Below are 20,350 nucleotides of genomic sequence, written 5' to 3'. Positions count from 1 at the left end.
AGCACGCCTCGTTGAAAAATATCAAACTTCTCTCCTAGCATGTGCTAAACCCTTTAATGTCATCCGATCATTCAGGATCATGGACTTGTTTTATTCACTCTATTGCATCTATTGAGCTTTGTGAAAGAGTGTTTGTGGTTTACCAGTCTAAACCTCGTGTTCTTGTATAGACAGTTGAATGTTAATAAGTTTTACTTAGAGTTTCAACTGTTAGGGTTAATTGGCTAAAATGGATCCTTACAAGTTGTATTGATCAAAGTATTTTAGTGAAATTTTTCCTCACAAAAGAAGACGGTGAGACGAGAATGATTTCTTTCGAACTTCCATAAAAATCATGTATCTTTTATTTCAAGTTGTTTATATATATATTTGTTGGTTCTAACTCTGGTTAAATTTAAGTCATATGTGTTCTTTAGTTCACTGAATCCAGTTTTCCACACTTCAAATACAATTTTTAGTGGTTTGCTGCATTTAACTGTTCAAGAATAAACATTAGCTTTTAACCTCGACTAAAGTCACTTGCTATCTGTTTTTAAAAAAATATATTTTAAAAGAGTTTATTCACTTTATCTAAATTCGTTTTTGATCTTAATATATGTGCTAAGTAACAAGATATTGAGTTTTTTTTTAAAACTTTTGTTTTTCTCCATTGTTTTCAGCTAATTTAAACGCTTCATTTCCGTCATAAATTATAACTCTTTTAAGAATGATCATATGATTTGATTTATTTATTTATTTAAAACTGAATGTTTATTTATTTATTTTTTAAAAAAATTGCCCTAAAATTAAAATATGATGGATGTTATGATTATTAAATATTATTATAGTATCATGCAGCAACAGCTATCACATGCACAATACGATCCATACCAATGGGCCTAAGACAAACATTGTACAATGTGGAGACAAATATATAAAATCTGCGTTGAATTTTTAATATTTATTACAAATAATTAAGAATTAAGAGCAATATTATTATATTATAAATATAATAAAAAATCATGTATTGCGATATCACATTTCAGTTATTTATTTGAATTAAATTATAATGGTTGAGTGTAATAATTGTTTTTGTTGAGTAGAGCAATCGAATCATGAGTGGGTCTCATGTGAGACCGTGAGACGGGTCAACCCTACCCATATTCACAATAAAAAGTAATATTCTTAGCATAAAAGTAATATTTTTTCATGGATGACCCAAATAAGAGATCCGTCTCATAAATACGACCCATGAGACCGTCTCACACAAGTTTTTGTCTCGAACCATTGCGTTTGTACTGCTATGTGGTTTAAAAAATTTGAATTGTACTATTACCATCAGCTATAGTTTTTGACACAGTGATAAACACTTGATCTTAACAATTGATATCATAGCCAATGTCTCATGAGTTCGATTCTCATTGATTGCAAGTAGTGCAATTATTGGTATATATATTATTGATATGCAATAGTTGTCCCTGCTGAGAACGATCGAACCTTTGTACTTGGGATGCTGTGCGGTCTAAAATATTTAAGTTGCATAATTATCATCAGCTATAATTTTTGGTAAAATGACAAACGTTCGGTCTACCATAATGAATCACGTTCAATTTTAAAATTTTCTACCATTTTACGTAATTTAGGAGTAAGAGTTAACAATTTTTTAACCTAATCTTACCTAGTCGAAAGTGGTGGAATGCAATTTTTTGTTACACATTTTTAAATATGCAATACTTTATTAATTCCAAATCATTAAAAATTATAAAAATCAATTAAAAACCAGAATTAAATATTTAGAAAAACAACCTTATACTAACATAATTGAGTGAGTCTCATGTGAGACCGTCTCACGGATCTTAATTTGTGAGACGGGTCAAACCTACCCATATTCACAACAAAAAGTAATACTCTTAGCATAAAAAGTAATACTTTTTTGTGGATGATCCAAATAAAAGATCCGTCTCACAAATACGACCCGTGAGACCGTCTCACACAAGTTTTTGCCAACAGAACTTGGTGTGACTTTGTAACACCAATAGATTTTTACCAAAGTTCTCATATCAATAAATTCAAATATTCATACATCATCTCTTACAAATTAATATACTCTTTCTTTAAATTCAAATATTCATTCATCGTCTCCTACAAATTACATATTTAATATATTTGCATCATTGTAATCCAGGTGTGGCTATGTGGCATCACTTGATTTTTACGAAAATACATCTATCAAAAAATTCAAATATTTGCACATTACCTTTTACAAATTAATATTCATTTTCTTTAAATTCAACAAATATTCACACATTATCTTCTATAAATTATATTTGATTTAATATACTTACGTCATTGTGATCCAAATAATAAATCAGTTATACAAGCACGCAACATATGCATAAAAACACTAGTATATACTAGTACACCGACGCACGCGTTGCGTGCTTGTACGATATTTTTTATAATTTATTTGGTTTATATTTAAATGAAGATCAAAATATAAGTATAAGAAATAGTGAGTGACTACACTGTAATTTTGATATATGAACTAAAAAAATAAATAGAAAAAAAAGAATAAAAAAATCCTAGTAAGAATTAAACATACAACCTCATAACCAATAAACAAATGCTTTATCCGCTAAACTACATGTTATTTANTGTAATTTTGATATATGAACTAAAAAAATAAATAGAAAAAAAATAAAAAAACCCAAGTAAGAATTGAACCTACAATATCATGACCAAAAAACAAATGCTTTCTCCGACTTGCATTAATTTATTAACACTTTATTAATATATATAATTTGTAAAACAGACCATGACATAATAAAGTGATAGACGGAACTGCCAAATCAAAATTTTTATTTATTTGTTCAAAAATTGACCATAGATCAATTCTCTTTTTGATTTGAGAGTATTGATTACACCAAAAATTAGTTACTATAAAAGTCTCTTCTTTAATAATATAGTATATATAGTATAGATATATATATAGTTGAGAAATTGCAACCCAAGTCGTATATTCTCCGTTACGAGGATTGTAATTTGTCAATCAGCCAAAATATTGTCCACTTGCGGCCCGACGATTTAGACATGTTTTGTATTGCCTGTGTTTTGCCAAAATTATTATACATAATTAAATTTTAACGAGCAGCTGCATCCGCAAATAAGAACTGAGTTCGAATTGAAGTAGAGCCACTCTTCTTCTATCACAAACTCAAAACAATTCCCCAAAATTCCAAAAAAAACCATCCAATCCTCTTCAGTGGTTGTGGTTCTGCCCCAGAATATATGTCTTCTCATTTTGCCACATAAACATGACTATCCACTTTACAAATATAGATATCCAAAAATATACCAAAAAATAAAACATCATTTTTATTTTAGTGGGTTTTTATGTGACAGTCCACCCGGGAGAGCTTCAGAGGTAGCTACTTTAACTGTTGACATGTTAGTGAGAAAACAAAACGCATCAAGAAGATGTTTAGTAGTGTTCAATCATGTCAATTTTGGTGTTTTTTGTTCAGGGGGGAAATCAGTCTCGAGAGAGAGACGAAAAAGATCGATTTTTTCCCCTTATTTTCTTGATCGGTTGTGTGTTTTGTGTGGGTGCCGACCCAGAAACCCCGGAGTGTGGCTCAACGGAATAGAGGCGTAACTTAAATGTTTCAGAAGATTTATGCATTAAATTCATTCTTTTGAGTTGGTGTGGTTCAATCCACCGTCCCATTGGGTCCGCCCCTGTTTAAATGTGATTCAATTGGAGCTTAACATGAAAAAAAAATGTATTTCATGTCATCTTTTACATGGAGAATGATTTGCGTGGTGTTTGTGTTTCTTTTTTCCTTTGTGATCAATTTTCCCGTATATCTTACTTCGTCTGGAATTCTTGGATGGCACTTGATTAAATTGCATTGAATTAATCTTTCGTTTAAGAAAGCTCGTTTCCTTTTGAGATTTCTTGATTCTTTAGCAATTTGTTGACTTTTTATATGCATTTGTTTGAAAATCTTGCTCGTAAATGGGATACTATGAAAGAGTGTGTGTCTCTGTTTATGGGTGGTGCAAAAGATCCTATTGGAAATGCGAGTTTAAGCCATTCTCATCATTTGTCTTGCATGTTCACACTTATTCCCAAACCAGATAAATGAACACAATTTTCAGGTGCATAGCAATTAGGCCTCCACATCTGGTAATTTGCCCGGTTGTGAGAAAGCTCGTACTGCATCATGTCGTCTAAGTCAATGGATTACGAGAATTTGAATGAAAATGTCAAGAAATGTCAGTATGCTGTCCGAGGAGAGCTGTATCTTCGTGCTTCTGAGCTTCAGAAGGAAGGGAAGAAGGTAAATTGTACTTGTTATAACTCAGGACTTACAGTACCATTTTGTTACAAAATGGCTTTTTTATCCTCTTGAAAATAGTTTCAAATATAATGCACGTCAGTGGCTGAATATAAATGATAGTATTCTGCAGAAAATAAACTAAAAGAATTATCTACTGGTGCTTTTTTCCCGGTCTCATGATCCTGTTATTCTTAATGCAGATCATATTCACCAATGTGGGCAATCCTCATGCTCTTGGGCAGAAACCTCTTACCTTTCCTCGGCAGGTTTTAGAGAGTGTGTGTTTGTGTGTGTAACTGTTGTTTTTGCCACTGAGGTTTGTTAATTGAAAAGAAAGAACGATGCAGGTGGTTGCACTCTGCCAAGCTCCATTCCTACTCGATGATCCAAATGTGGGGCTCTTATTTCCTGCTGATGCTATTGCTAGAGCCAAGCATTATCTTTCAATGACTCCAGGGGGTCTAGGTAAGATTTGGAAATTTTCAATTTTTGTGCTGTTATATAAAAAGTCATTTGAATCCACCTGTCTTGTCAAGATTGACTTTTCAACATAAAGGAAATGCATCAAGAATAGCTGAATTCATTATTATCCATGACATTATTTAGTGGGTCGTTGTAACGTGGAACATGGTTTAAGTTAAGACCAATCAAATATTTTTAATTGATCTCAGGTGCTTACAGCGATTCACGTGGACTTCCTGGAGTAAGGAAAGAAGTCGCAGAGTTCATTGAGAGACGTGATGGATATCAAAGGTTGTAATACTTGAACGATGCTTTAGTTAAGGCTTTTTTATACTGGATTTATCGAATTCAAAATGATTATTTAAATTGTTGCATTAATGCAGTGATCCGGACCTCATATTTCTGACAGATGGTGCCAGCAAAGGAGTTATGCAGATTTTGAATGCCATTATTCGTGGCCCTGTTGATGGGGTAATTTTCCTTGGATCTTCTTGTGCCCATGCGTATTTTATGCTAGATTGCTGAAAATTTTGTTTCATAGATTTTGGTCCCTGTCCCACAATATCCTCTTTACTCGGCGACAATATCTTTACTGGGTGGTTCTCTGGTTCCGTATTATCTTGAAGAGTCTGCAAATTGGGGTCTTGACATTATGGACCTTAATCAGTCCATCGCAAAAGCTCGGTCTCAAGGAATTACTGTAAGCATTATTTTGTGTTTCTTCTTATCATTGACGTAAAATAATCTGATGTATTTTACTATTTTGCATCTTCTAACTTTTTGGTTGTGGTAAGGTAAGAGCCATGGTGATCATAAACCCCGGAAACCCGACTGGACAGTGTCTGAGTGAAGCAAATCTCAGAGAAGTGTTGAAATTCTGTTACCAAAACAATTTGGTATTGATTGGTGATGAAGTTTATCAACAAAATGTGTACCAAGATGAGCGCCCTTTCATAAGTGCAAGAAAGGTATATATAATCTGATAAACTGATGTTAAATGCTATCGCATAATTTTCTTAGATCTTTTATGCTCTGATGGCTTCTCGTCGTACAATACTCGAAAGGTTCTGATGGATATGGGACCACCAATGAGCAAAGAGATTGAACTTGTTTCTTTTCACACTGTCTCGAAAGGTTATTTTGGAGAATGCGGGCAACGTGGTGGATACTTCGAGATGACCAATATATCTCCAAAGGTTTAAATCGAAATATTAGATATTACATAACATTTCAAAGTTTTAAGGCCTTAATCTAGCAATATGTATGTTGATATTAGTGTATATACATACAGTTTTTTTAGTTCCTTTCTCATGCTTGTGCCTTTTGTTGTTTCAGACAGTAGAGGAGATATACAAGGTTTCCTCCATATCTCTCAGTCCTACCGTCCCTGGACAAATATTTGTAAGTCAAATGATGTCGTATTTGTTTGTTAGTGACACTTTCGTTGTGATTGGATCAATAGATTTGAAACGATGACTTTGAAATTCCTTGACTTATTTGGTTAATAAAATTTAAGTGAATTTCAAGTCCACTCTATATAAAGTTAAGATGAAATTCATTCATCGAATCAAAATACTTCTCTCCAAATCACTCTCCAAATCAAATTCATCAATCTAAGCGCACATTATCAACTTATATTAGGTTATGCATCTGTTAAGGTCATTTCTCCAGCTTACATTTTCAAAAAACATAGATAAAATCTTGGTGGTTGTATTATTCAATATGCAGATGGGACTTATGGTGAATCCTCTTAAACCCGGGGATATCTCGTACGAAAAATTTATCAGCGAGAGGTATGCTTCTTGTATCCATCCTCTTATATGCAAATGTGGGATTTCTCATGATTGTTTTTTGTCTCTATTCAGCAAAGGCATCCTCGAGTCATTGAGGAAGAGGGCTCGGATAATGACAGATGGATTCAATAGCTGTAGAAATGTGGTTTGCAATTTTACAGAAGGTACAGTGCACTTAAGAGATGATGAAATCAATTACCTATAGTTTCCCTTTCTCTTGACTGAAGAAAATTTATTGATTCGAGTCAAAATGTAAACTCAGGTGCCATGTATTCTTTCCCACAAATACGCTTACCCCCGAAAGCGATAGAGGTTGCTAAAAAGGCTGGTAAAGTACCTGATGTTTTCTACTGTCTCAAACTTCTTGAAGCCACAGGCATTTCCACGGTCCCTGGTTCAGGTTTTGGGCAAAAAGAAGGGTGAGTTTATCCCTACTTCACCCATATTTGTGTCCTCCCTGTCTAGTTAATGAAAATTGCATTTGAAACGAAGCTTAATTGAGCAATCTTTAATCAGGGTTTTTCATTTGAGAACCACCATCTTACCAGCTGAGGAAGATATGCCTGAAATTATGGCGAGTTTCAAGAAATTCAACGACGAATTCATGGAGCAGTATGAAGACTACAGAGGCTATTCCAGAATGTAATAGGGTTGAAACGTCTTGCTTATTGCCTTCACGTAGTGAATTTCACGCTACATGTTCAAAAGTTTATCGTATACTATTGTGTTTTATCTCATCTTGTTCAAAAAGACATGAATCTTACAGTTCCCTTATGCTTCATAGATTGTAAACTAACTCAGCTCTGTCGAATATTATACTTTCGACATTTTCTTGGCCATGATAAAAATTGGACCATTGGATGCTCCCTCCGGGTAGTACCCCGAGGTTAGCTCATTATTAACCGGCATCGACCTGCTTTTGTTGTTGCTCTAGCAAATTTTCCCTTATAATTGAAGTATATAAATTTGTCAGGGCCCTTACCCCAATTATTTCCTTGGTCCATCTCAATCTGGAGGCATAAGCGCGTTCTCCTTGTGGTCATAACTTTCCAATTTATTTTATTTATGAGCAATTAATTACAAGTAAAGAAGTATTTAATTGGCTTGTTTATTCCTGAATGCATTGGACTTGATAAACTTTCTTGACTCTTGGTATCACGGGCGTGGGGCACATTGGCTTGTCAAATATTCAATAATAGTTAATTAATATGAACCTTGAGTAAGGGTCCGGTAAACTAATACATAATTAAAAGAATTTAGTCATGATTTGTAGCTTATATGCAAAATCACAAATTTAAAATGAGATCACGAGTTCGAGATTCAATTGTTACAATCTTGTATCCATCAATTAAAAAAGGATTAAAAGAACTTAAGACATCATTAACTTGACAATTAATTCTTAAGAATTTCGTAGCTTGAAGGAAACAACAGGCGAAACGGCCCAATCCGTCCCCGCCTTACTCGGCTAGGACTCTTCCATTATATATACTACAAAGCTCAATTCTGAGAAATTTTTTTATGTCACGTTACGTTGTCGCTCAAACTTCAACTTCGAACCAACAAAAAAATCAACTTTTTCCGACCCTTTTTCTCTCAAGATATTTTATGCAAGATTTTCCTTATTCCGATTTCTGCATATATTTTCAAAACTCTTCGAAAATCTCAACACTAAGTTAAGATGGGTATTTCGGAAAAGATCAATCAACCCGAGGAAGATACTGCGGAGCCTGAAATACGTGGGATTAATGCTGTGATATCTCTGTGCAGTCCAGTCATGAAGCCGATGACAATGGCGGAAACAGCGTCCGAGAAAAAAGATGAAGATCGTGGAGAAGAAGGAGATGGTTCCAAGACTCCAACTTCTCCAAGTTCGAAAATCCCGAGAATACTGCGATGCCCGCCGGCCCCGAGGAAACGAAAACCACCTTCTCCAAATCTCTATCGACATGGGAGAGACCAAAGATTTTCCAAACGCCTGTTTCAGAAGAATTATGGCTAGCTAACTCTCTGCTTTATACGTATTTATCTTCTTATACATCTATATTATACGTACAGTTTAATCTTATGATGATTATATTAATTACGCCTAAATCTTGAATCACATCTCGTCTCAAATTTGAGATCTCCATCAACATAAGTCACCGGAATAATTCACAAGAATTTACTATTCTGCTATTACACATGATTTAATGTCATCAGAAAGTTTTTCTTCTTTGTTTGTGTTTGAATTCTATAGCACGAAGTTCATAGATAATCCGTTTTTCTTTTCATAAATAAAAAGTTAAGGGGCTTTTACAATAGTATTAAATTTAATTAATTTTTTGATAAATCTTGTATTAATGATTATCTTTTGTTGAATTCTTGTATGCGGCGCTTGGTTGATCTGCATGGCGGGGTACGTACGTACATTGATGCAAAAGTATTGGTAATTAGATTTGATTTGATTCGTTTGGGAATTTTTCTGATCATGTTTCCATTTAAATGGCAACGTCGATGAGATAAATTAATACAGATAAAATTTTGTTCTGCTTTTCTAGGCATATCGAATTCTTTTTTTTCTAAATTATGTCCGCGTAATCAGTTAAGATAAAGACAAATTCTCTATATTTTAGATCATTAGATTTTTTTTTGAGGAATTTATGTCATTATATTTGTTAGAGTTCAACTGGTTATATCCGTGAGATGATCTCACACATCTATATTTATGAGACGAATCGTTCTGGTCTATATTTAAAGTAAAAAATAATATGTTTCATAAAAATAATATTTTTCATGGATCGAGTCAGGTGAAATATATATCTTACAAAAATAATAAATAATACGGTCTCATACGAGTTTTTGAACATCGTTTTGTGTATAATTAATCAAATAAATAATATATTTTAAAGTAAATTGTGAATAATCATTTAAAATTATCTTCTTAAATTCTAATGCATTTTGTTTAAACTTGAAAGATCAAGCTTTAAATTTTTGTAATTTATATTATATAATTATAATTATTTTAGAAACGTTTTAGTCAATAATTTTGTTTTAAAATGTAGAAGTTGTTTCGGGAAAACTTAAAATTCATTTGGTGGTTTTCTCTTCTATGAAAATAGTAGAAAGAATTCACAAAACAAAATTATAAGGGATTTTTAATTATTAAAGATATTTCAATTGATTTATATTACTTTTTCAAAAAGGTTAAATTATCTTTTTTAAAACCTGTAAAAAAAAATGAAAATCTTCTTGCTGATGGATTTTGCATTCGTGTTAGTAGAAATTGTTTCGCTGCATCCGAAATGATCACGCCCCTCAAGGATCCTTTGGTAAGAAGCCACTCTAAATTTGTAATTTCATGGGCCAAGTGTCAGCTGCTTTACAGGTTTAGATCCTGTTAAAACTCTTTCATCGATTTGAGGTTGATGTTTGCATCAAATTTGAGTTTCTGTCCCATGATTGAGTGAAATGGATAGTACCTGGTATATTGTATTGTAGAGTATATTCAATAAAAGATCGAATTTTTGGGTGAAAAACTAATTTCTGCGTAATGGGCACGTAAGCTGGATTTGACATTTTGGAGGGTTCAGTTCCTTCTATGATTTTATGTTGCTTGTTTCAAGTTTGAGTCTTGAATTGGGTTGAAGTTCAAATTTTGGGGCTAAATGAGGAGGATTTAGGGTTTTCCTTGTGTGTTCCATCAACATGGGAGGTGGTAGAGAAGAATAAATTTGGGGGCTGAACATATAAGAAAGTTATACATAAAAGTTCAATCGTTTTTGCAGCACCTCGCTAGATCAACGCCTGGTATCAGACAATGTGGGCACTAAAACTCGAGTTATTGCAAATTTGTGAGTTGAAAACACCGAATGAAGCAATGCGGAGGAAGAACATGAGACAACCAGAAAGGAGTTCGTATTGAAACAAGAACATGAAATCCTTCTCCATGCTTTTATTCCTAGACTGGATGTAGGATACACATGCCTTTGGGGTGGGTGCCTTTCGTGCACGGACTGAGATATCATCCTGCCTCGCTCGCGCTTCTGGTAACTATGATCTTTCTCAGGTCTTCTTGAGCTGTAGGTTAAATAATTATGTTATCTAATTTGCATTTTCTAATAGATTGGCATAATGGGAGTTCACATTTTTAGGAATAACAACTTTCAACTTAGGCTACTTGAATTAGAAACCACTCTCATAATTTAAGTTCACACAAACCATTATGTTCAGTATCTTGTATTTTTTATAAAAACTCTTATGAGAACGTCTCACTGATCAATTTTGTGAGACAGATCATTTACACGACCTGGTTCTTAAAAAATATTATTTTTTGTGTCAAAAGTATTACATTTCTTTGTAAATATAGATTGGGTCAAATCGTCTCACGGATATAGATCTGTGAGACCGTCTCCCAAGAGACTTACTCTGTAATTTTTAGTTCATATTTTAAATAATAACAAAAAAATGGCATATATATATATATGTGTGTGTGTATCTGTGCGTGACGAATTCCGGTGAATAGTTATAGCTTATAGTTCATCCCATTCGAGTTATCCTTGAATAAGACTCAAAATGGGTCATCATAGATATTGTTGTTAATAATGGGGCAAAAATGCAAAGACATAAATCTGTACATTAAGAGTTCAAGTTGGTCTGTAGAAATCTGTGGTTCTGTTTCAGTTATCTGTTATCTTGTGACAAGTATCTTGATTTTCAAACTTTATACAACAACACAGTGAATATAAACTACTGAATTGAATCTGCCGATGCAAACCATTGTCGTGTTGAAATAGGCCACAGCTGGATAATACTACTCAAGAAATTCTTGACTATAATTCTCACCATTAAGCTCATCGCATGGAAGAAGTTCCTATTAGTAGTACGTCTAGTGCTGTCGATAATTTTGAACCACTGACTTCCTGGGTCACATTCATGGTCTTTCTTGTTCAAGCATTTGCAACTATTAGTGACAACTGCGTTATCTGAATCTATGTCCAAGCAAACAGTGCTGCCATTTCCAAGTTTTGAAGATAGATGCATCTTAGAGTATGAAATAGCTTTCCATTTCGAACTGGCGTCGCTGCAAATAAAACCGAGCTTTGCAGGCTGCTGCATATCATCTGCTTGTAGACACATATATTTACCCATTATTATTTAGGTTTTGTGACTCGTATAACTCCATGCTTCGGCCTTGGAACATGGACCTAACACCAGTGGTTCTAGCAACGACATCTTCTTGACGCACAGGCCTGTCATAGGATGAAAGAGTATTTTGTGCTCACTTGCTTCGGTAAACCCTGGCCCTGCATTTTTTCACCAAAAACTTTTCATTAGAATTTGACACGAATACTCAGGTTATTGATCCATGTAGCAACTACATAGTACTCGAGAATGACAAGTTATAGATGCTCAAAGAGTCAGTATCACTGTCACTTCACTGCATTAAAGACATGCCTTGGGTGCAAAGGAAACTAAAGAGCCGAACATTTGAACCCAAGCTCAAAATTCTGTTACTGGCTCGAAGATGGCTCAGATAATTGTTTGATTTCGATCACAATTTGTTTGGTTTGAAATACATCTTGAGATCTATCAAACAAAGGCTCGAACTACAGCTCGAGTTCATAAACTCTGTTTAATTTTGATTATATTTGTAAAACTGTTGAGCAATATATCCCTTCGAGCTATTAGATGGATTGGTCTAAAAAATATTCGAACATTCTAGAGCTCAGTCAAAGTTTGATAATTTTGATTTGGAATCGACTTATTGTTTGAGCCAATTCGAAAAGCTCAACAACCGGTTACATTTGTTGATACCTTGGGCGACAACCATATGTTAATACATCCGCAATCCTTGACTTCTTAAACTAAGAAGTAAAGAAACTTGCTGTATCCATCTCGAGAACTTCTGAATTACCTGTAAAAGGATACTGAAGAACAGATATCTTTTGAAGCAAACTTGTGTTTCTTACTTCATTCCAATCCCGATTATATATTCCATATGTTGCATCAAATCCAACGACTCCATCTCGTAGATAATAGCTCCCAGTAAGTGCCCACAATGCCCAATCCAAATCTAATTCAGCTGCCCACCCCAAAAAGCAATTCAAGTACCTGATGTCATTGGCATTAATTCCCTTCATGTCCACCCCAAACTCACTCAAAAACAACGGATATCCTTGGTCTATCAAGAAGCATGCCTTTCTCCTGATGTCATTTACTATTCGACCACATAATTGGTTAGGGTTTACTGTTTGCCATGCGGCGCCGTTTGAGAAACCATACCAATGAAGCTCGAATATGGTCTTGTTTGCGAAATTTAGGCCCACTGGTTTTTTATAGAGAAAAGTGAGATCTCTGTCAAATTTCAGCCCTGATAAAATGATGAGAACATTTGGGTTTGCTGCGTGCACTGCTTCTGCTCCTTTCTGCATGTACCTATTCGATTATAATGGCATTAACAGAGGTTTTATCATCAAAGATAAGTAAAGAGTCTGCAAAGTTGTTTTGCTTACAATTTTCGATGACGGTTTTGTTTTCAATCCATTGTCGGGATAGCAACTGAGTTCCTTAGCCTAAAGTGTGCAAAGTTTTTGAACTTTTTCTTTCACTTGCGTGATGAGGAATGTCAGGTGAACCATATTCTAACACATTGTGTTGTTTGAATCGAGCATATTCTATTGTAACATTTATGTAGTTGGGGACATTACTATTTATTAAATTCACCCAGTTCTATATTTTTCAAACTTGTAGACTGTAGTTGTATATAACAAGTATACACACCTGTACCAATCGTTGACATTCTGTTTAGGGCCTCTGAGTTCATTCTTCAAGCTCATTGCAACTACATTCTTGGTGCCATTAAAAATGGTGGCAACTTTGGTTAGGCCCTTGAGCCACAGATCCGGGTCAAAATACTTGTCTCCGAAGAACCCATTGCCATCGAGTTTGCTGCAACACCATCCGGGCTTGCTCGTGTGGTTGTCCAACACGATCATCACATTGTTCTTGGCAAGACTAGCCACCACTGCCTGAAAATCTTCCAATTTTAGCGTCAGGTGATTTAAATATATTAACACTACACAGAAATCTATTAATCATGAGTAGATGAGGAAAAATCCTTGTAATTGCGTTCAAATCATTTCGGATGTAAAAAGGATTTTGTGATATGGGTTTCTTATATAAGTTTAAAATAGTAGCCAAAAGATTTGAAGATCACAAATATTTTTTTTAAAGAATATTCTTCCAAACACACCACCGTAATTCTAGTCAACTAGTTGAGGAAGAATATTTCTACACCAGAATTCTAATTGCCCGGCATTTGCTCATTTGTCATTGCTATGGGTCACCGTCCATTTACATCTTGATCCAGTCAAGAATGTTTACACTTTTAGATGCTTAGATTAATTTGAACCATAAAATTAATATAACTACGCGACTTGAATTATTCAGGTGGCTAATTACTAAGGTCACACTTCTGTTGACGTTTTTGATATTGTCCCTGTTCCCCCTTCATTGGTGCCTACGATTTGAAGACGTGGAGCAACAGCGAAATCGAGCGATGCAATGATCATAATCCTAAATAAAACAGGTCTTCGCCATACTGGATAATTGTCTGTAACTTGTATCTTCATTTGCTGAATGCTGATCATGTATATATAAATTGACTAACCTGATAAGCACGAATAAGAGTAAGATCAATGATGGATGGATTATTCTTCTGAAAACCTGAGATGGAGGCTATCAACCCAAGATTCTTGAAAGACTGTCTCACACTAGTAGAAGCCAATGTGTCATCAGTAAACAAGAAAAGCCGCCATGTTAGCCTAACACAGTTAAATCCCATGTCAACTATTTCTTTAGAAATAACATCCACTGGTTTCTTGCTCAGCCCTTCTGCCACCATCACTTCCAGATGTGAGGGCCAGTTAACGCAAGCGAGTTTCACACGATGACCGGATTCATCCACGACCCACCGCGAGTCGGTGGAGAGTGGCTGTGACGCCACGAGAGCTCCAGCGAATAAGAAGAAAAGCGGAGGATTGACCAAAATATAGAGGCAGAAATGGAAGGAAATCCTCATGTTTGTTTTTGGGTCTTTTGGATCAAGACTTTTGGGATGGCATTGAATGTGTAAACACAATGTTATTTAATATTTATAGAGTGGTGTAGGTTCATAGACGAATCATTTAAAAAACTTTTGTAAGATGGTCTCATAAGTAAATTTTGTAAGACGAATTTTCTATTTAAGTTATCCATGAGAAAATATTACTTTTGATGCTAAATATATTATTTTTTTATTGTAAATATGAGCAATATTAACTCGTCTCACGAGTAAAGATCCGTGAGACCATCTTACAAGAAACCTACTAAGTATTAGTCATTTTCGAAAGTGATGATGTTATTCTATTTGTTGTCAACTTGTTCGATCATCAGCTATAATAAGATAAGAACTAAAACAAAGATGAATAAGTTATAAAGTAATACATTCTATCGCGAGCTTCGTTCCATAAGAGTCATAGATCTTTTTATTTATTTATTTCTTTCTTTCTTTGTTCGGAAACGTTCTATAAAATCCAAAAACAAAAATTCTCATACAAAAAACTCGTCATTTGAATTTTGTCTCACTAGCCAATTTCATATTAGAAATCCCAAAAATTGTCTTCAAATTCCTATTTTTGGCCAATATTTATATAACATTTTATGTTTTATCCATGTATTTTAAAACAAATTTTCATAATCTAACTATAAAAGAGTAATCCCTGGAACATGGCCGGGATATTACGTTTGCCTGATTGAGACCTTCGATCCGAACTAATATTCATATTTACTGATTTTTCTTCATATTTTGTTGAATCTTTGTCGTAACTGTACCGCATGCCAGCATGTAATTAAAATACAATTTTTATATTCAATTTATGTGTGAAATATAATGATATCAAAATAAATTTTTTTTTTAATCTCCAATCAATGTTTGAATTTCAATCTTGTTATATTTTGTTTTTTTAATAATATTATTATGGCGAGAGGTAATTTGATAAACAAAATTTGGTACGATCAAGTATTAAAGTAAAATAGTTTATAATATAAAAGTATAGATAGTATATATTTTAGTCTGAGAAATTTCAAATTATGTTTCGATTATAGTAATATTTATTTATAAAGTTAAAAAAAATTTTAATCTATGAGCTACCTCAGTTCATATTATTTACCTCCGTCAAAAAAAAAAAAGCTGAATATGTCTCCATCAAATTATATTATTCTTTTTGAATAAGTCAATATAGTTTGATAATGGGAATTTTTACGACTAAATTATATATTTCAATTATTTATTTGTTACAGAATCAAAAATAATACTTAAAATAATGATGATGAAATGAAATTATAACTAAGGAAGGAGACTGATGGGTACCTTGTTGGTTTTCTTTCTGGAATTTATTTTTCCTCATCTCTTCTGTTGGGCTCAATAGATTATCCGGGTGGCGGGTACGATTTCCTGCTGAAGCTTTTACTTCGTAACTTTCAATCATTGTTGCATACTGCGTCAATTAATTCCATTTCTTCTTGTGGGTATTACTTTTATTTTCTTCGGTTATTCTTTTTTGGGTTTTTCTACCCTAGGCATTTGCAATATCCCGATCTTTATTGTTATTTTTGTTTTGATTGTGTGTTTGGAGTTAAATGATGGATCTTTTGTAGTGGGTGCTTGCTATTTCTGTGAATTGTTGTATATATTGTTTTGCTTGATGTCGAGTGTCGAGGAAAACGACGTATTGAGCGATGTTGAGGCAGATGATCCGGTGCATATTGATATTAAGACACCAGAAAGTATATCTGTGGAGAAGTTTAGGGAAATCCTTGCAGAACTTGATCGTGAGAGAATAGCTCGTGAGGCGGCTGAGAATTCGAAAAATGATATCCAAGTTTCGTTTAATCGGCTTAAGGTGTTGTGCCACGAGGCCCTCAAGAAACGAGATGAGTTCTCACGGCAGCGTGATGAGGCAGTGAATGGGAAGGAGGAAGCTTTGAGGAAATTGGATAGTGTTAGTCAGGAGTTGAAAGAAGAAATTAAGTTGAAAGAAGAGGCATTGACACAAAAAGACGAGGTTTTGAAGCAGCTTGAGGAGGTAGAGAAGGCGAGGGAGGCGACAAGGATAGAAATGGAAACGGGATCGTCTATGCTTGTTAGTGGGACCGAGAAGATATCAAGGAAAGTGAGTAGTTATAAACATTTTGGAGGGAATGGGTTGCCAAAGTCTAATAAGTATTCTGGATTGCCAGCTGTGGCATATAGTGTAATTAAGAGGACAAATGATATCGTGGAGGAACTTGTAAAACAGATTGAATCAAGTTTCAAAGCAAGAAATGAGGCTCGTGAATTGGTCGACCATAGGAATTATGAGATCGCCATCGAAGTTTCACAGCTTGAGGCAACAATTGGTGGGTTGAGAGAGGAAGTGGCAAAGAAAAGTGAGGAAATTGAGAATTTGAAACAATCCATGGATGAGAAAAATGGGAAAATGGCTGAATTGGAAAGAGAATTTTTGAAAAGCAGGACACAATAGAGAGTGAGCTGTCAAGATTGAAATTATTGGTGAGTGAGTATGAATCGAAAATGGAGACACAAAGACCGTTTTTGATTGATCAGTTGAATTTTGTGTCTGGTATCCATGGAGAAATGTATAAAGCTATGAAAATTGTTGATGCTGAAAAATCATTAGAATTGTCTGAGTCCCTATTCCTTGCTCAAGAGTCAAATGAGGAAAATATTAGATCGTCTTTAGCCGGAATGAAGTCCATATATGAATTGAGTAAAATTGTTGTTGAGAAAACTAGGGATTCAATAGAGGATAAGACTCGTGAAATGAAAAATCTGAGTGAGACTATTACACAATTAGTGAATGAGAAAGAACAAATTGGGTTTTTACTTAGAAGTACATTGTCGAAGCGAAGTTCAGTTGACTTGTCATCTGAAACAAACAAACTGTTTAAAGTTGCAGAAAATGGTTTAAAAGAGGCCGGTATAGATTATAAGTTCAGCAAATTTCAGCCTTCTAAAGGAAAATTGGGTACTGGCGAGTCAGAGGAGGATGAAGTATATGCTCTGGTACTCATATTTTTTAGCATGATTTTGTTTTCTTCTTGATTTTCTTTTCCAGTTGTTAATCATTATTCTACGACCAGGCTAGTGCTCTGGAGAATATCATTAAGCAGTCACAGCTTGAGATTATCGAGCTAAAGCATTCTGTGGAGGAACTGAGGTACCTTTGTACCAAAATTTAGTGTCAATGCCATCTTTTTTTTCCTGCATGTGAATATTGACACAATATGCTAGTGGTTCACAGTGACCCGAGCCTCGCTCGACTCGATTTTAATTTCCCCTACTTCGTGCTCGTGCTCGAGCTCCTCTTGTATATATCGAGTTACTTGAGCTTGAACTCGAAAAGCTCGAAAAATTTAATGCAGTCATTTTATTCGAGTAGCTCGCAAGCAGTGCTCTAAATGGCAGGTGAGGAGGCGTCCGTCGACCGCACTGCCTTTGTTTAGGCGGTAGAAGATGACCAAGGACGGGCGAGGCGGTCAAAGTCAACAAATTTTAAAAAAACATTAATTATTAATACACTTATACACTATATCTTCCAAATCATAATAGCCCTACCAGCCCAGTCACCCCCACCCCACCCCCTGCCTCGAACCGTCCACCGCCGCCCTGTGAACACCCCACCTCCGCAGTGAACACTACCTGTGTTGGTAATATCATATGAATGTTTGGTGATTATTTCACAGTCAACTTGCAATAATATGAATGTATGGTAATATATAATTATGTATAAAAATATTTATAAAAAAAATCAACCGCTTAGGCGGCCCAGGTGTTAGGCAGTCACTGACCGCCCTCCACCGCGACATATGGTGTTCATTGATCTTAGGAACTCCAAAGCTCTGACTTTCTGGTTGTGCATTAAAGATAAGCTGACTAAAAATAACTGAACTTAGTGTGCACAATTGTGTAAAGTTTGTGTTGCGAGAACATACAAACTAAGTTACAATTTTTTTGTTAAAATGGTCAATGCATTATATCACTAGATTTGACTTTGATATTGCGATGGTATTAAACAAACCTTTCCTGACTGTTAGTATCGTGTGCATTCAAATTTTCTGGATTAAGGAAAGAGTCAAGTTTATACAAGGAGCGTGTAGATGCTCAAGCCAAGGAACTCAACCAGTGCAGACATCGTGTTGAAGAACTCGAAGAGAAGGAACGAGTGGCAAATGAAAATGTAGGTCACGGGTTCTATATCCTTGATGACATCAGCCTCTAGAATCAGAGTTTTTACATCCTATTTAATTTTTAAAGATACTCTGAAAATATATAGATTTGATACTCGTTCTGCTGCTTGTAATGCCTAGGTTGAAGGGCTTATGATGGATATTGCATCTGCAGAAGGAGAAATCATGCGGTGGAAGGTGGCAGCACAGCAAGAAGCTGCTGCTGGTCAAGCAGTGGAACAGGAGTATGTCGCCCAGGTATCCTAGAGGATGATTGATGAGCTAGAACGAGTTAATCTGTGTTAATTTTAAATCATTTTAGCTTACCGCGTTTGAACATGTAAAAGAAAATTTGACATGTGAAAAGAATTGTACTGATCTCTAATATTTGCCAAAATTTTCTTCTTGAATTCTGAGAAGCAAAATTATTTTTTACAATCTGAATTGGAAGTTGTCCTGTATCTCCCTACTTCATCTTTCATCTTTATTTTTTTTAGACGTTTGGCCATGTCTGTCAATTTTTTAAGATACTTCGAGCAGGACAGACAGAAATTGTAGAGGAGCAGCAATTGACTGGTGTAGTTATATATGTAGCGCAATAAAATTTGGCGCTTAGTCTTGTAAGATATGAAGTATTTGAATTGTATTATTGCTGACTACTATAAATTTTTGTAGAATGGCAGATATCTGCTCGTCAGTAGGCAGCAAAGTCATTGTCACGTGTTTGATCGTTTTGCTCATTTTGTCTTTTGTAGCTACTCCACAATGACGATAATGTCTCAATTATGGTGTTGTTCAGTCTAAGGGATTAGAATTCCTCGATTACGATTTTAATTACACGGGATCTTGCGAAAATAATAAATATACATTTGTATCCATTCTTGTGTTGTTGAGTCAACTCAAACTAGTGTTTCATGGTTCTGCAGTTGGCGGCAGTGCGTCAAGAACTAGAGGAGGCAAGGCAAGCCGTAACCGAGTCAGAGAAGAAACTCAAATTCAAAGAAGAAACCGCAGAAGCTGCCATGGTAGCAAGAGATGCAGCCGAGAAGTCATTGAAGTTGGCAGATATGCGGACAGCCAGGCTGAGGGATCGAGTGGAAGAGCTCACACGACAATTGGATGAACTTGATACACAGGGTAACTCAATAACCGGCGTAAGCAGACCTCGATACATCTGCTGGCCATGGCAATGGCTTGGTTTAAATATTGTAGGCTCACATCACTCTGAAACACATCAAGAATCTGCGAATGAAATGGAACTCTCTGAACCATTTCTTTGATTCTCTTTTTTCCCTTTATCCTTGTGTTTTTTTCTTTCTCCTCATATTTTGCGAGTGAGCATTTAAAGATGGAGTTGAATTGATTCAAATTTCATCAAAGTCGTGCTATCTTAAAAATAATAATAATTTATGCATTATGTGTAATATTATAATAATGTTGAAAATAAGAGTTGTAAATATTGAAAATTGGTGAGTGATATATGTATTTATTTTCGAATTATTTTCAAAAAAAATTCTATAAATAAGT

At 34.8% G+C, this 20,350-nt stretch overlaps 1 protein-coding gene and 2 pseudogenes across 1 annotated transcript; 2 read left to right on the top strand and 1 right to left on the bottom strand.

Annotated features, from left to right (window-relative positions):
• Nucleotides 1-3,179: 3,179 nt before the first annotated feature.
• On the top strand, nt 3,180-7,373 carry LOC140982944 (glutamate--glyoxylate aminotransferase 2-like). The gene is made up of 14 exons (XM_073449736.1): nt 3,180-3,403; nt 4,141-4,322; nt 4,523-4,588; nt 4,670-4,787; nt 4,994-5,075; nt 5,168-5,255; nt 5,326-5,484; nt 5,579-5,752; nt 5,849-5,980; nt 6,120-6,185; nt 6,513-6,577; nt 6,650-6,741; nt 6,840-6,996; nt 7,094-7,373. Exons 2-14 carry the CDS (start codon nt 4,206-4,208, stop codon nt 7,221-7,223), a joined length of 1,446 nt encoding a protein of 481 aa, XP_073305837.1. The 5' UTR covers nt 3,180-3,403; nt 4,141-4,205; the 3' UTR covers nt 7,224-7,373.
• Nucleotides 7,374-11,302: 3,929 nt separating this feature from the next.
• On the bottom strand, nt 11,303-14,802 carry LOC140983392 (glycosyl hydrolase 5 family protein-like; annotated as a pseudogene).
• Nucleotides 14,803-15,934: 1,132 nt separating this feature from the next.
• On the top strand, nt 15,935-20,119 carry LOC140983084 (uncharacterized protein At3g49055-like; annotated as a pseudogene).
• The last annotated feature ends 231 nt before the right edge of the window (nt 20,120-20,350 follow it).

This window comes from Primulina huaijiensis, chromosome 8 (assembly GCF_012295235.1).
Source record: "Primulina huaijiensis isolate GDHJ02 chromosome 8, ASM1229523v2, whole genome shotgun sequence".
NCBI classification, from domain to species: domain Eukaryota; kingdom Viridiplantae; phylum Streptophyta; class Magnoliopsida; order Lamiales; family Gesneriaceae; genus Primulina; species Primulina huaijiensis.
Note: the sequence above shows the minus strand (reverse complement) of the source record. Positions and strands in the feature narration are given on the sequence as shown.

What these genes read in the sequence shown, in the direction of transcription:
- LOC140982944 (XM_073449736.1), top strand. Translation starts at nt 4,206, where the DNA reads ATGTCGTCTAAGTCAATGGATTACGAGAATTTGAATGAAAATGTCAAG. An exon ending in CCGTCCCTGGACAAATATTT is followed by an intron (nt 6,186 to 6,512) that starts GTAAGTCAAATG and finishes TTCAATATGCAG; the next exon opens with ATGGGACTTATGGTGAATCC. An exon ending in GAAAAATTTATCAGCGAGAG is followed by an intron (nt 6,578 to 6,649) that starts GTATGCTTCTTG and finishes GTCTCTATTCAG; the next exon opens with CAAAGGCATCCTCGAGTCAT.